This window comes from Vulpes lagopus, chromosome X (genome assembly GCF_018345385.1).
Source record: "Vulpes lagopus strain Blue_001 chromosome X, ASM1834538v1, whole genome shotgun sequence".
In the NCBI taxonomy this organism is placed as follows: Eukaryota; Metazoa; Chordata; class Mammalia; order Carnivora; family Canidae; genus Vulpes; species Vulpes lagopus.
The window spans coordinates 7,093,411-7,107,484 of NC_054848.1; the positions used below are offsets into that span (position 1 = coordinate 7,093,411).

A 14,074-nucleotide genomic window follows, 5' to 3' on the forward strand; every position below is an offset into this window, starting at 1 on the left:
GCTGACGCTGCAGGCCCGTGACCACTCTGCAGGGCACTGACGCCTTGCACCCCTAAGGAGAGAAAGTCAAGTCCTGGGAGCCACGGGCTGGGGTCGGGGAGAGACTTAGGGGCCACCCACTGGGCTTGTTGCAGCCCCCACTGTGAAGAGCCTCACCGCTCTGCCCCAATCACCCATGTCCTCACCTCCTCCACTGCATCTAGAAAATCAAGCCATTCTTGTTCCGGATCTCCCCTCCCGTATAGGTTTTCTTTATTGTGTTTTTTAAATTTCCCAGGGATGGGGCTCTTGGGTGGCTCGGTGGTTGAGTGTCTGCCTTTGGCTCAGGTCGTGATCCCGGAGTCCTGGGATCAAGTCCCGCATTGGGCTCCCTGCAGTGAACCTGCTTCTCCCTCTGCCTATGTCTCTGCCTCTCTCTGTGTCTCTCGTGAAAAAATAAAATCTTAAAAAAATTAAATTTCCTAGGGACCATTCTGAGGCGTAGTCACTATTTCGAATGGAGAGAGGCAGGATGGTGGGTCGGAGTTCCAGAAATAAAAGGAAACATTATATGTTGCAAAATAGTTCAAAAAAACCCAACAGAAGTGGAATAAATATTTGTGGCAACAGTGAGTGCGAAAACACACAGTGATGACAAGGCAACAGAGACAGGCGCGACAGAAGGCCTTGGAACCACAAAAATGACTTTATTTTAAACCAGAAAGCAACAGCAATGGCGAGAACAGTCTGGGCCGAGGGTGTGGCAGTGTGAGGCAAGTACCAGGGGCTGAATTGGTTCAGGTCAAAGGAGTGGCCTACTTTGCATTTCCAAACTAAGCAAATCACATCCAGATCTTCGTGACACCGATCCCGCATTCCCATTTATACAGGCTTGGACTGCCTTTCAGATTCCAGATTTTTATAATGGTTTTGTTTTATATATATATATATATATATATATATATATATATATATATATATATTTTTTTTTAAGTGAAAGAGCCACCGCAGTGAAGGTTTTGCAGTGAAGTTTCCCCTTTTCTTTTCTTTTTGATATATCAGGCATTGAATTGATTACAGGAACAGTAAAACATATTTGTGAGCATTTTGCTTTAAAGAACCCAAAGAGCAAGCTTCTCCCCTGCGGCACCACTGATATTTTGCCCGGATCATTCTTGATTGTAGGGGGCTGTGCGGTGCACTGGATGGATGTTGAGCAACATCTCTGGTCTTTACCCACGAGATGCCAATAGCACCCTCTCCCAAGTTGGGACAACCAAAAATGACCCCAGACATTGCCGAATCGCCCCCTTGCTGAGAAACACAATTTCAAAAACATCCTCCTGCTCCCAACATCGTGGTCTTTGTTTCCTTTTTAAACATTTTGAAGGGTACACCAAATCATCAACTTCCCAACACCAAAAGCACAGGTATGCGAGCATACATGTGTGTGTCTCTTCAGGCACCGTATATGTGCCTGGAGCCGAAACGGAATCCCCCGTTCACCGGACAGCGCCGGTTCAGTTCCTTGGGAAGTTTAGGGTCAATATCTCAGTACCGTGACAAACTGCCCATTCATCATCAGGCCATATCCTCTTCTCCAGCTGAAGTCATCAACACTATTGCAGTCAGTTTTTGAAGTCTTTTTTTTTTTTTCAAGCTGGAAAGAAAATCTTCACCCACGCTCATCCTTCTCTTAATCCATTTAGATTCCTACTTGAATTATACGGCCAGCCACTTTTGACATTGGATCCAGGTTTCTTCATTTGTATCCACCAGGAAGAGAGGTACCATGTTTCTGAGTTCTGTTATGAGGACTGGCTATATAATTTTTGAGGCCCAGCGCCAGATGAAGATCCAGGCCTCCCATTCAAAAATTATCAAGAATTTCAAGATGGTGACAGCACCTGTTCGCACACCCACGACATCAGACCCGGCAGGCTTGGTGCTGTATTAAGGTGATTGGCACTGCCATCTCTTTCTTCCCTGTGTCACAATGCTTCCTGTGAAGAAAGGACCTCAAAAACAAAATACAATGACCCCAGTCCACTTAAAGAATTGTACTGCAGCAAATGTTTATAGCGTATATTTTTTAGACTTTCAAAAAAAAATTCACACGGAAATCTTTTCTACATCATTACAGTAATGAAAGTAAACACTGTGGCCTTTCACCATATACATACTTTCCTGTAAATATGACAACATGGAAATAGTAACCGCTACTATCCACAAGGTTTTTAAGTTAGCAAAGAGTGAGACTTCCACAACCAAATTATAACATAATCCCTCTCGTCCTTATAAAAATAGCCGAAACATAAACTAAATGGCTTGCAGCGAAAATTTGAGTAGTAACTTCTTTATATTGAAAAACATTATATTCATGGAAATATTGTCCTCGTAAATGCTTTACATTAACATCGTAAGGCAAACTGTAGCGTTTACTGGTACCTGGCGACCATGATTTTAAAAACTCAGAAGCTGAGCTTTAGACCCTTTTATTTAAAACCTGTTAGTGTACAAAGTGCATTAAAATATCCGTTATCCAGCTACCAAAAACAGTATGTAAAAATTACAACCCTTTCAGTTTGTTCAGGGAAGGCAAATACACATTGTTTTTATGCTGTAAAAAAAAAAAAAAAAAACAAAAACAACAACAACAACAACAACCAAAAACCAAAAAACAACCATTAAGTTTCCAGAGAATGATTAGCTTTTTTTTCCATTCAGGTGTCCATCTTTTCAATGTGAAATTGTCCTAAGTAGCTATCAAAATATTCATCTGGGTATAAATAATATAGTAAATATATAAACTCTATCTGTTAAGAAAAAGGAGAGCGTCTGCCGCTGAGGAGGACAGAAGCGCCCATGACGCAGCCCATGAAGTCCAGGCTCGTGCTCATGTAGCACGATGCTCAAACAGCGGGTCTATGGACGGATTTTAGGGAGACTATTGGTTGATTAGGTTAAAAACAAAATTGCTAAAAACAATGCCTACATCCACCAGTCTGTTCAGTCAAAATGGCCAAAGCAGTAGCTCAGATAAATATTTTTAGCAAATGAAATGACTTAGAGACATCACGCCTTTCGTCAAGGTAGAACCAATGCCGCATTCCTGGTCCAAGTCCAAGGACTGCTTAAGAAAGCCTTACTTCATGGACCATTCCATCCTACCGGATCAGCATGCCCAGAATCCCACTTAACATCCTATTAGCAGGTTCTGTTAGCAGGTTCCAGCGTGGGAATAGTGAATTTGATTTTTTTTTTTTGGTTTTGTTTTGTTTTGTTCTTTTTTTGTTTTGTTTTGTTTTGTTTTTGTCTTACAACTCTATAGTGAACTATACTAGAATACAGAGGGACTTCTACATCTTTCAAGATTGTTTAATAAAAGTCTGTTTATAACTTTTGAGGCACGTATACTAGTAAATAGTACTTTATGCAACGTCCCTTGTCATTAGCAACTCATAAATACTAAGTGTTTTCAGGTGAGTTATATTTGGACGTGGTAGAGACAGTCAGGGCCATGTGTTGATGTCCTGGAGAGCAAAGTCAATCCAAAGTGGTGCTGCCATTTGTACCAGAAAATGTTTATTTCCTCAGCCCCAGCAACCAAAGAAAAATGATTTGGGGGAGAGAGAGATAGGACAGCTATTAAATGTAGCAGAGCAATGTCACAGGCCTACAGAAACTAGTAAAAGGAAGAATGAAATAGGTTTCTGTCATGAAACAGAACGCTACTTCTGATCAAAGACAAATCGGCCTCTGACGTTTTGAATAATCAGTAGAATTCCAAGTGACTATTTTTAATTGCAAGCTCATTTTTAACGTTCTCCCAGAATCCCGAATCCTGGGAAAGGGGAGGTCATGCATGGCCAAAGGCTTCGGAACCTTTCTTTCCAACATGACCCCACCAGCCATCGGAGGGTGATTAAAGATTGGGCCATGGCGGATTCCAAGCTCCCAAGTTAATTCTTTCTGGTCTCCCTCTTGCTCTCCGGTCTAGTTGATCCAAGACGGTTTTGACATCAGTTAAAACACTTCAAAATAAACCACAGTAAGAAAGCCCGTTTACTGCCCTACTAGGTTCAAAACTATTTTTTTTTTAATTTTTAGGGTAATTGCATATTCTGTTATGCAGCGTCGAGGCGACAGGACCTACCATGGGATCAGTATGAGATACGATGCTGTGAGAAGGTGAAGAAGCATACGAAACTACAAAAGACTGTTTTCTCAAGCCCACAGACTGTGATGACACAAAGGTTGTCGTAAAGGGCTGGTAAACCTCTGGGCCTCTTAATGTGCAAAACCAAATAATTTCTAAGAGTTGTAATTCCGGTTATGTTTTCATTTCATAAATACTCTATAAACTTTCCTGTAAATACAAGAAAAATTTGAAGAAATTATTAAAGTGTGTACTTAATACAAAGGGCAGTAAGAGGGGAGGATCGCCTACTTTGAGTCCTATCCTAGCCGATTTCTGGACACTTTCTGGCGACATTTAATCACGCTCTGGAAGCCTGTGCTTTCTCTGTCCCTGAAATGGTGGCCACGACCCTTTTTATTCCCCAGAAAGTAGCCCCGCCCGCGTGGCCAGGTGCTCACGGCAGCTGCTCTGTGCAGTCCAGATGGTCTGGGATGGGGAGGCCAGTTATAATGGTCAAGCACTTGTTCCACACCGTGAACGTGGGGCACACAGGCTGCGAGAATGTGATGTCGAAGGTGTAGAGGTGGATGGAGTTCAAAGCGTCGTAGAAGGCGATGGAGCCATTATCATAGTCCAGCAGGATGCCGACGCGCCGGAGGTGGGGGGCCGGCTCGATGGGGGTCTCCTTGCTGTTGTGTCTCACTACCCAGTTATTGTGACAGCGGCACAGCGCCCAGGAAGCAGAGTTCTTCCCAATCCACTCGTGCTTCGGGGCTGACTTGTAAGCAAGGCCGATGGCATACCTGCGCAAACATAACAGTGATGACAAAATAATGAGGCGTGTTGCACACGTACGCTACGTCCTTTCTACAGTTTTCAGGGGCCACGAAAATATGATTTTTCTGTTGGCCCCGCTCATTCTTCAGTGAAAGCTTGGCAAAGACCCTGACACAGGTGGTCCTCATTGTCTTCCCTCCCAAAAATACAGTGCGCGGCAATGGGCCACTGTATTTACTCATATTCCTGTTTTTAGTTCCAGTATTACAAGAGAATTTGAACTTTGTGTCTCACTGCCTTTTTTTTTTTTTTTTAACACTCATCGAAGACCCATGCAATGAATTCTCCAGACCCACACAATGAATTCTCTAGCACTGTCCAACAGAAGTTTCTGCAGCAAGTGAAACGTTTTGCTCCATTCAATGTGGTAGCCACAAGCCACATGTGGCTACTCGGCACCTGAACTGTGGCTGCCAGGCTTGAGGAACCAGACTTTAAAATCAGTTAATTTTAATTAAATTATGTGATTCAAATTAACTGCACGTGGCCCAGGACTACCATATTGGACAGCACAACCCTAGGCTTCTCCTTTTGACCTACTTTTAATTTTTCAACTGACACCGTGTCCGTCACTTTCCATGACTTTGAGTACACTTTGCAATGGGGTAAGCGCGGAGAACGGTTTTCATTTACGGGGTAAGTTCCTTGTCTTCTCCTAGTTGGTTTCCTGATCTACGGCACAGGGACAGTGGACAATCTCCATCTCTGAGGGCGATTTTGAGGAGTGAAAGAAAGAATACGTGTAAAATCTGGGGCACAAGGCCTGACAAGGAATCTTCGGTAACTGCTGTTTTATTGTCTTTGCCCCATGCCACATTATGAATAAGTACCGGAATCAGAATTTGAACCTTGGATAACTCAAAAGGCCATAGACTTAACACTCTCAAATCCCTTCCCTCACCGGAAAGCATGTGATTCATCCTTGCCGAGAACCCCTCTGATTATATTTCCTACTACATGTTTTTAATTCTGGAAGTCTTTGAGAGATGGACATCCTGGTTATCCTCAGTGTACTCTCAACTGCCCAAAAAGGTTAAGGATTCTTTCGACAGTGTTCTAAGCTCCTTCGTCTCTTTTTACCCTGCTGGGATATGCCTCTGTAACACTTGTAGACTAGATGATTCAGAACTCAACCTTTAATATGTTATGGCAGAAGCCAGTCTAGGTGGACACTGACACACAGTACCTTACCAATAGTGCAGAGAGAAAAAACACTTCACTGGTCTTTGATGAAATGACATTTTTTTTTTAAATTGCATGTTGGACTTAAATAAAATACAATCACTTTAAGAGTGATGTGTTAAAAAAATGAAAAGAACTAAATCACTAGAATGAAAAGAACTTATCACTAAATTTAAAGAGGATGGAATTGATCATCGGTTCAGCCTAGGGGACTAGCCCAGGGTGCCATCAACTTGGCCTCCTCTCTTCCTTCTTGCCAATCCTCTCTGCATCACGGGGACCATCGTGGGGCTGCATTTCCCAGAATCCCTTTCCATTGTGATGGCTTTGCATAAGGTCCAGAAGTTCTAAGAGGTGGGGAAACACTCTTCTCCAGACGGCAGAAGGCAGAGGTGGGGTTTGCAGGAGTTTTGGAAAACTCTGGGGTCCCTGGCTTAGGGCCGGGGGTGACTTTCTGGCACACAGAGGTCACCATGGATTCTTGGGCTGCAGCAGCAGGCTCCCTGACTTGTGCACTCAGCCTTCCAGGGTTCCGGCAAGGCCCTGGCTCCCTTCTTCCTTGAGTTCCTAGCCTGATGTGTTTTTCTACTGAAGCCTATCTCACCGAGACACTTTGGGAAGGTTTATGTTTTGATTATGTGCCCCAGCTAAGTTCTCTACGCCCCGCAGACACGATTTCCATTTTTTAAGATAATTTGGAACTTGCATGTGCATCACAAAATAGCCATGTCTGTATTGTTTCCTTCTTGTTGCTGCACGTCGTTTTGATTTTGCATCAAAGGACTCTGATGTTTACTTCCCATTTGAACCGTAACCGAGCCTGCTCTGAAATAGCTGTGGCAGGTATGACTGACTTCATTTAGCAAATGGGAGAACACAGAGAAGGTTACAATTAGGAGCGGAGTCCGGAATCTCACCCCCTCCTCCTTGACTTCTGGCCCAGTCATCTTTGCATGAACCCAGGTTTAGTTAACACCATTTCATGAAACACCAAGTGCGCATTAACAGCATTAGAGAGCAAGAAAATAACTACGTGTATAGTCCATTAAGCAAAGGAAAATACCATTATGTTATCATTAATCTGTAAAACTATGTACATATTTCCATTGGGTTTGAAAGGTGAAGGCAGAAGGTAATGTTCCATTAAGTTACGCAGTGAGACTTGGAGAATTCAGAAAATATAAAAATTATGTTTCTCAGAGCCATGTTAACATGCCCCATTGCAGGGATCATAGCATACATGTTAATTGAAAGTCAGGACCATATTTCATGAGAAAATCTATGTGTCCCTAGCTGGTGCGGACCAAGGTGCCATAAGCACTTGATCACACGGGTCACCCTTTCCTCTCAAACACCTCCCAGGAAATGTTAAACTACTTTCTACAGGAGACTTTTTCTGAAACTGACACGATCCGGTTTGTAAAGATTCAAAGGGTGGCAATTAATTTTAGAATGAACCCCCGCCCCGAGTTGGTCTTGACATCTGGAGGGTGTTTCCAAGGTAATGCCGATCTGTGTTTATATAACTGAACGGGTCCGGTGGAATTTCCCGAACCATTCATCAATGGGAATGAGGTCATAATGATCGGGTATCGTTTATCATAAATAATTATTAATGGAGGTGTAATTATTTAGACACTGGATCCTATCCCAGATTAATACAGCACGTTAATTAACTAGAAATGTTTGCTGCTTTGCACCTGCAAAAATTCATTGTATTTTCCTTCGGGCTTTTATCTTGCCCCAGCGCAGCTAAAAACTGCAAATGCCAGTCTGGCCCAGAGCCGAGTGGGGCGGAAGGATTTGTCCTCCATCCTCTGGCAGGATGTTGGAACAGGAAAATGTTCTGGGCAAAGAGAATTGTGAGGATCACAAGAGAAGAAAGGCCAATGAAGGTGCCGTTTTGGGGAGAAAGGAGACACCCAAGCTTATGATTTCACTTCTTAGATTTCAGTTGACTTGTACCAACACTGTAAGGGACCTAAGACACAATAAGTGTTTCACCACCCTTACCTCAAACATAACACTGCTATAATACTCATCATTTCAGGTTATGCAGTTTTCGAAGTGTTTCTAGCATTAAGCTGTCGCTCGTCAAGTATCCCACTGTAAGCCCTAAAAAGTAATTATACTGTTTCGAAAAAAAGCATGGTGGTTCAGAGCAGAGATTGGCAAACTATAACCCACGGGTCGAGTTTGGCCCTCTGTTTATTTTTATAAATGAAATTTTATTTGTGCACCGCCATGCCCATTCACAGACATACGGTCTGTGGCTGCTTTCTCACTACAACAGGAGAGTTGAGTAGTTGGGATAAAAATCATCTGGCCTGCAAAACCAGTAACACTGGCTCTCTAGCCCTTTACAAAAATGTTTGCGAAGCCCTGGGTCAGAGCTTGCACCCTGCGTGCAGCCTCCCTAGCCCTGCCGCCTCTGAGCTTTGTGACCTTGTGTTAACGGGCACGCACCTCAGTCATCTCAGCTGCAAAGGTGGATGCTGGCACCTACCTCTGTGGGGCTGTTAAGATGAACAAGTGAGCTGACATTTGTGAAATGCTTAGACCAGTGCCTGGCACATGGCTGTGCTAGATGAGGGCTGGTTAAGTGAAAATAAAAGAGCAATGGCAAACAGGTGTTTGCGAGCCAGCCAGCGGGAGCAAGGGGGGTGGTTTGTGACTGTGGAATAGACAAGGTCAGCTTTGTGAGATTAACTCGGCAGGGTTAGCTGATTCCAACCCAGACACGGCACCCTGACCGACACCCTTGGGTTTTAGAGAGCTTGCTGGGCTGAGGGCACGGCGCCGGATCTAACAGACCTTTTGAAATGATTCCCAGCCTCTGATCACCGCTTCAGCCCCTCAGCTCTGGACTATTTACAGTATCGGCCCAGTCTAGAAGCACAAAATGTACAAGGCAACAGAAATTAGTTTTCTCTAAATGATGAAGAGTAATGTTTTAGAGTGGCAATCAGCAAACATTTTTGGTAAAGGGCTGGAGAGTTAATATTTTTGGCTTTGTGGACCATAGGGTTCTGTTTTAACTGCTTAACTCTGCCGTGTGGCTCAAAGGCAGCCACAGACAACATGGAAAAGAATGGGCATGGCTGTGTTCCCATCACACTTTATTTACAAAAACAGGCACAGGGCCAGGTCTGGCCCACTGGCTGAGGTTGGCTGACTCGTGTGTGAAGGCGTGAAACAGCAGCGTTAGCAGACTAGCTCTGTTAGGCACCAGGACCCTATCATCTCAGCTGCAATTCTTGCTGTAAATAATAATTTTAAAAATGGATGGACTTAAAACAAGCTGTTTTTCTTATTGGCTGAATGGAAGATTAGACGATTGTTTTGCAAATATTCACTCCCTCCTCTCACTTCCATGGGAGACATATACTTCCCTAGACCACTGGCTTTGGCTCTGGCCAATCAGAAGGTAGTAGACTGTGATGTAAGCAGAGGCTTGAAATGTGCCTTGCACAGTTGCGCTTGCACTCTCAGGCTCATTGAGAAAGACATGACCTGGGTAGCCCTCACGTCCGAAGAGGATGAAGAGGGGCAAAGAACAGACCTAGATCCAACCTATGGTTTAAAGCAAAGCCCGGCTGAGATTAGCCCTGACAGCTCACCCATGGATGTGGGTAGTGAGTGCACAATAATAAATGGCTACTGTTTGAGGCCACTGAGTTTCGGGATGCTTGTTATGCAGCATCACCGAAGCAACAACAGACTGGAAAAGCTTTTCTGTGTATTTTTCTTCAAGATGGGCTTTGGTACGGACTAGTGCTCTGACAAAACACACAATGAGATGTGCCTTTTTATAACTGGAGGACAATAGATATCATTGCCTACCATGTGCTTCCACTTATGACCACTTCCCAGTAATGCCGGCCACTATCAATGAACACATTTCCAGCTACACCGTAGCTCCCTTGGCTGGTGAAGCGTTCAGGCGTGTGACTCTTTTTGGATGATGACTCATCACGTTCTACTGTTAAGTTATCGTGGGACACCTTCAGCTTTCGATGTGCAGATTTGGGGTCCAGTTTAAATGGCTGGCCTGGGAACAAGGTTACAGAACACAAAGAGGAAGAAGAAAAAAAGCACTGTTTATTTTAGCATGATTGATAATGGAGCTTCAATTTAGAATTTAAAAGCACAGTGAAATAGTGTTTCCGAACATGTTCCCACCTTCGTGAACTCCCAAGTCTGTCAGTTCAGAGACAGGGAATCAGGGCTGCTCCAACCCAAGATGCCACGATATCATGGGCAGGGATCAACTACGACATATGGTATGAGCCATCTTTGGGGGTCCCCACTGGACACAAACAACATGGGGACATACTGGCTAAACAGCTTTCCCAAAGGAAGGAGAAAATGAAGACTTCATTTTCAACCATTCTCACATTCAATCCATCTTAAAATGTGCTTCATGCTCAGTAGACTTCAGACCAGAAGCCAAAGAAATCGAGATTTCAGATTTTGACATTATTTGGAAACTGTTGGAAACTCAAAATGACCCTCATGAGCTCAGAATGATTATAAAAATGTGTACTTTTCAGCCCACAACAAGATCGGGGGGGGGGGGGGATGTGATCACAACACCTGGGTTTTCTACTCCTGGCTGTATATATATGTGTATATATATTTATATTTATACATATACATTATATATATCTCTAAATATAGATGTATATAAAATTAGGTCTTCTCTATTTCATCATTGACATATGTGTTTTGAAGATTGAACCTCTAAGTCTTGGCAGAGTCACACCTGAACATCTTGTCGTAGCTGTTACTTCTGTGAGAACGTAACACTGGTCTAGAGGACTGCCTGTTATTCGACACCACATGGGTGTTAAAAGGCAGGAAATGAGTGACAAGAGGATGCAAATGCCATGATGCCCAAAGCCCCCAGCCACTGGTGCAGTTGGCAGACCCACCCTCAGGCAGTGAGTGGAAAAGTCTGGTAAACTGGCTGGGGTGATACATGACGCTGGCTGAGAAACCGACCCAGAGAGCATGGGGCAACCTGTGTTATGTCCTGTGCGGGTAGGCCAGAGGATTTCCAGTCACCACCTGGATACAACATGACACCAGCATCTCTCAAATCCTTTCTTGTAGATCAGGGGCCAGAACATTCTCTCGTAAGAGGCCAGATAGGTATTTTCAGCTCTGCTGGCCATGTGGTCTCTTCTGTGGCTCCTTAACTCTGATGCTGCAGCCGGGAAGCAGCCAGAGACAAGAGGTGAATGGATGGGTGTGGCTGGGTGCCAACAAAACTTTATTTCTAAAAATAGGCAGCCAGATTTGGCTGGTGGGCTGTATAGTCTGCTGACCCGTTTTCGATTTCTGTCCACGTCGCAGAAAAGCTTAAAGGGGGAGCTGAGAAAAAGCTTCAAGCGTGGATTAGAGCACGGACATTCTCAGAGGCCCTAAGAGCTGGTGGATTTAAATTTAGAGTTTAAATTTCAGCTTGTCCTGTCAAACAAAAATGTCCCCAGGAATGATCACACCAGCAGCTGTTAGGGATAAAGTATGAACTGAGGCAAGAAGAATCTGAAGATAGTTTTGCTTAAAACACTTCAATTGTTAAACGCAGAAGATAGAATGTGGGTGAAGACAAGTGGACGTTAGTGGGCAGGCTGGGAGGAATTCCATAAGGGCAGCCATCGCTGAAAAGGAGGGCCGTGTGCTGCTACCCTGCCTCCAGTGAGGACTAGCAGGATGGGATAGCCATCAGAAAGACTGGCGTCATAATGACGTGAGACGTGGCCTGTGTCACCTCAACTCACACCCTCACCCATACACACATGGAGCAGGATCATGTCAGCCCAACCGCTGCATCCTCAGTGAGCAAATTCCACCTGTGCCTCAGATGTGTTTCTCGAATGAACCATCATGTGCTCTAAGTTCAAGGCTTTTGCTTCAATGAGGGCAAATTGGTTCAGGGGCCAAATTCATCAGTTACTTTACTGAAGAACTCAATTCATTGTAGTATCGTGTGCACAGGAGTTGGGCAAACTAGAAGCTGCGGGCCAAAACCAGCCTACCGCCTGTGTTTGTCAATAAAGTTTTATTGAAACACAGTCAAGCCCATCCAGTGATGTGTAATCTATGGCTGCTTTTGCACTGCGGTGGCGGAGGCGAGGAAGAGTGGATGGTGACCAAGACCATCTGACATGCACAGCCCCAAATATTTACTATTTGGCACAAACGCAGAAAAAGTTTGCCAACTCCTCGTGTATAACTCGATAACATCTGTTCAATAATTGCACATCTAGAAATAGAAGATGACATTATCTGTCTACATGAAATGAATACATCATCTTCAGTAAAACCGATGAAGCACAAATAAGATGTCTCAAAGATGTATTCTCCCGAATTAACCTCAGAGTATGTATTTACTTATTTGTTCCCTCCTTAGTCTCTAAAAACATTTTCTTCTTTGCCAGCAGAAACGCTGAAGGACAAACTCGCTTAAAAGCCTAAGAGTATGTGTCTTAAACACGGATGTCTGCGGTCAAATAAAGTTGTCTGACCACCGAAATCGAGGGTCTGGGGTAAGTGAGGGCTCTTCTGGAAAAGCACTTAAGTGTTCCCGTTGACTAGCTGGCAACCCTCTGACATGGTGCCCTATCGACACACTCCAATTTGCTTTCTCTTGGGAGGTCCTATGCAAAGAAATTCCCTGTTCTATAACATATTTCTAGATCAAAAATAGTCAAGAAAAGAAAAGAGAGGATAAAAGAAAACACATGTGGGCAGAGACAGCGAGGGAGATGACAGTGTTGCAAGACATATGCACGGGCCAGATCTTTCTTCGTTGTGTCCTGTGTAGTGCGGGATGTTTCCCATCATCTCTGCCCTCTAACCACTAGACACCAGTAGCATCCACCCCACTTGTAACAACCAAAAATGTCTCCAGGCCTTGCTCAGTGTCCCTGGGCAGGGGGGTGGGGGCGGAATCGCTTCTGGCAGAGAACCACAGACGCAGACACTTACCTGGGGTAGTAAAGACTTCCTGAGGAAAAGAGTTCTCAATGTGCTCGTCTGCTATGGGAAGCAACACTCTGCCATTTGCAGAGCCCCAACGACATGTCAGGCTTCGTATGTAAGTACGGAGACGTGCAGATGCACAGACAGAGATACAGCTAGACAGACAGAGGTTCTGATTCTCACGAGAAGCCCCTCCAGGATTATTTATTTTAAAAGCGAGCGTCCAAAGCACAGAGAGGTCGATGAACTCACGGCCCTTAAGGGTCGAGCGTGTTGTGGCTCCCGATGCAAGCTCCGCCACCCCGTGGGGAGCCCTGCTTGCATCTTGGGGCTGTGGCTGACGCCGGAGGCAGAGAAAAGGAAAAGAAAGCGGGGGGGACAGACGTGGCCCAAAGATGAGTGGAAGGGAGGTGACAGGCCTGCTGAGCTCGCGGCACTTACTGTTTGTCTTTAGCTTTCCGGGCTCGCTGCTGCGGCTGCCCGCCTGGTTGATGGCCTTGACGATGAAGATGTACTTGGTGCCGCTCTGCAGACCGTGGACCGTGTAGTGGTTCTGCTTGATGTTGGGCACGATCATCCAGCTATCGGCAGAGTTACACAGACCTGCGGAGCCAAGCAGACACGGCGCGCGGCTTTGGCGTTCAAGGTTGCAGGTGCTGAGCTCATCTGACCCCCAAGTGCAGTGCCTTGTCGCTTCTGCACTTGAGGGGGACCACGGAGATGCTCGACGGCACAGTCTCCTGCCAACCCGTATGTGTCATCATACACTCCTATCGTGTGCTCCGGATGGAAGAGCCAATTAAAATGATTATATCGCAGGGCACCTGGGTGGCTCAGCAGTTGAGCATCTGCCTTCGGCCCAGGCCGTGGTCTTGGGGTCCTGGGATTGAGTTCCACATCGGGCCCCCTGTAGGGAGCCTGCTTCTCCCTCTGCCTGTATCTCTG

At 45.0% G+C, this 14,074-nt stretch overlaps 1 protein-coding gene across 5 annotated transcripts in view; it reads right to left on the reverse strand.

Moving 5' to 3' along the window:
- Positions 1–666: 666 nt before the first annotated feature.
- Positions 667–14,074, reverse strand: part of MID1 (midline 1) — a 351,552-nt gene continuing 338,144 nt past the window's right edge. For all 5 annotated transcript variants that reach the window (XM_041740833.1, XM_041740834.1, XM_041740835.1 and 2 more), the window contains exons 8-10: positions 13,571–13,732; positions 9,983–10,190; positions 667–4,923 (exon numbers count right to left, since the gene is read on the reverse strand). In XM_041740833.1, the coding sequence (XP_041596767.1) occupies positions 4,575–4,923; positions 9,983–10,190; positions 13,571–13,732 (719 nt within the window). In that variant the 3' untranslated portion in view covers positions 667–4,574. The remainder of the gene's footprint in view (positions 4,924–9,982; positions 10,191–13,570; positions 13,733–14,074) is intronic.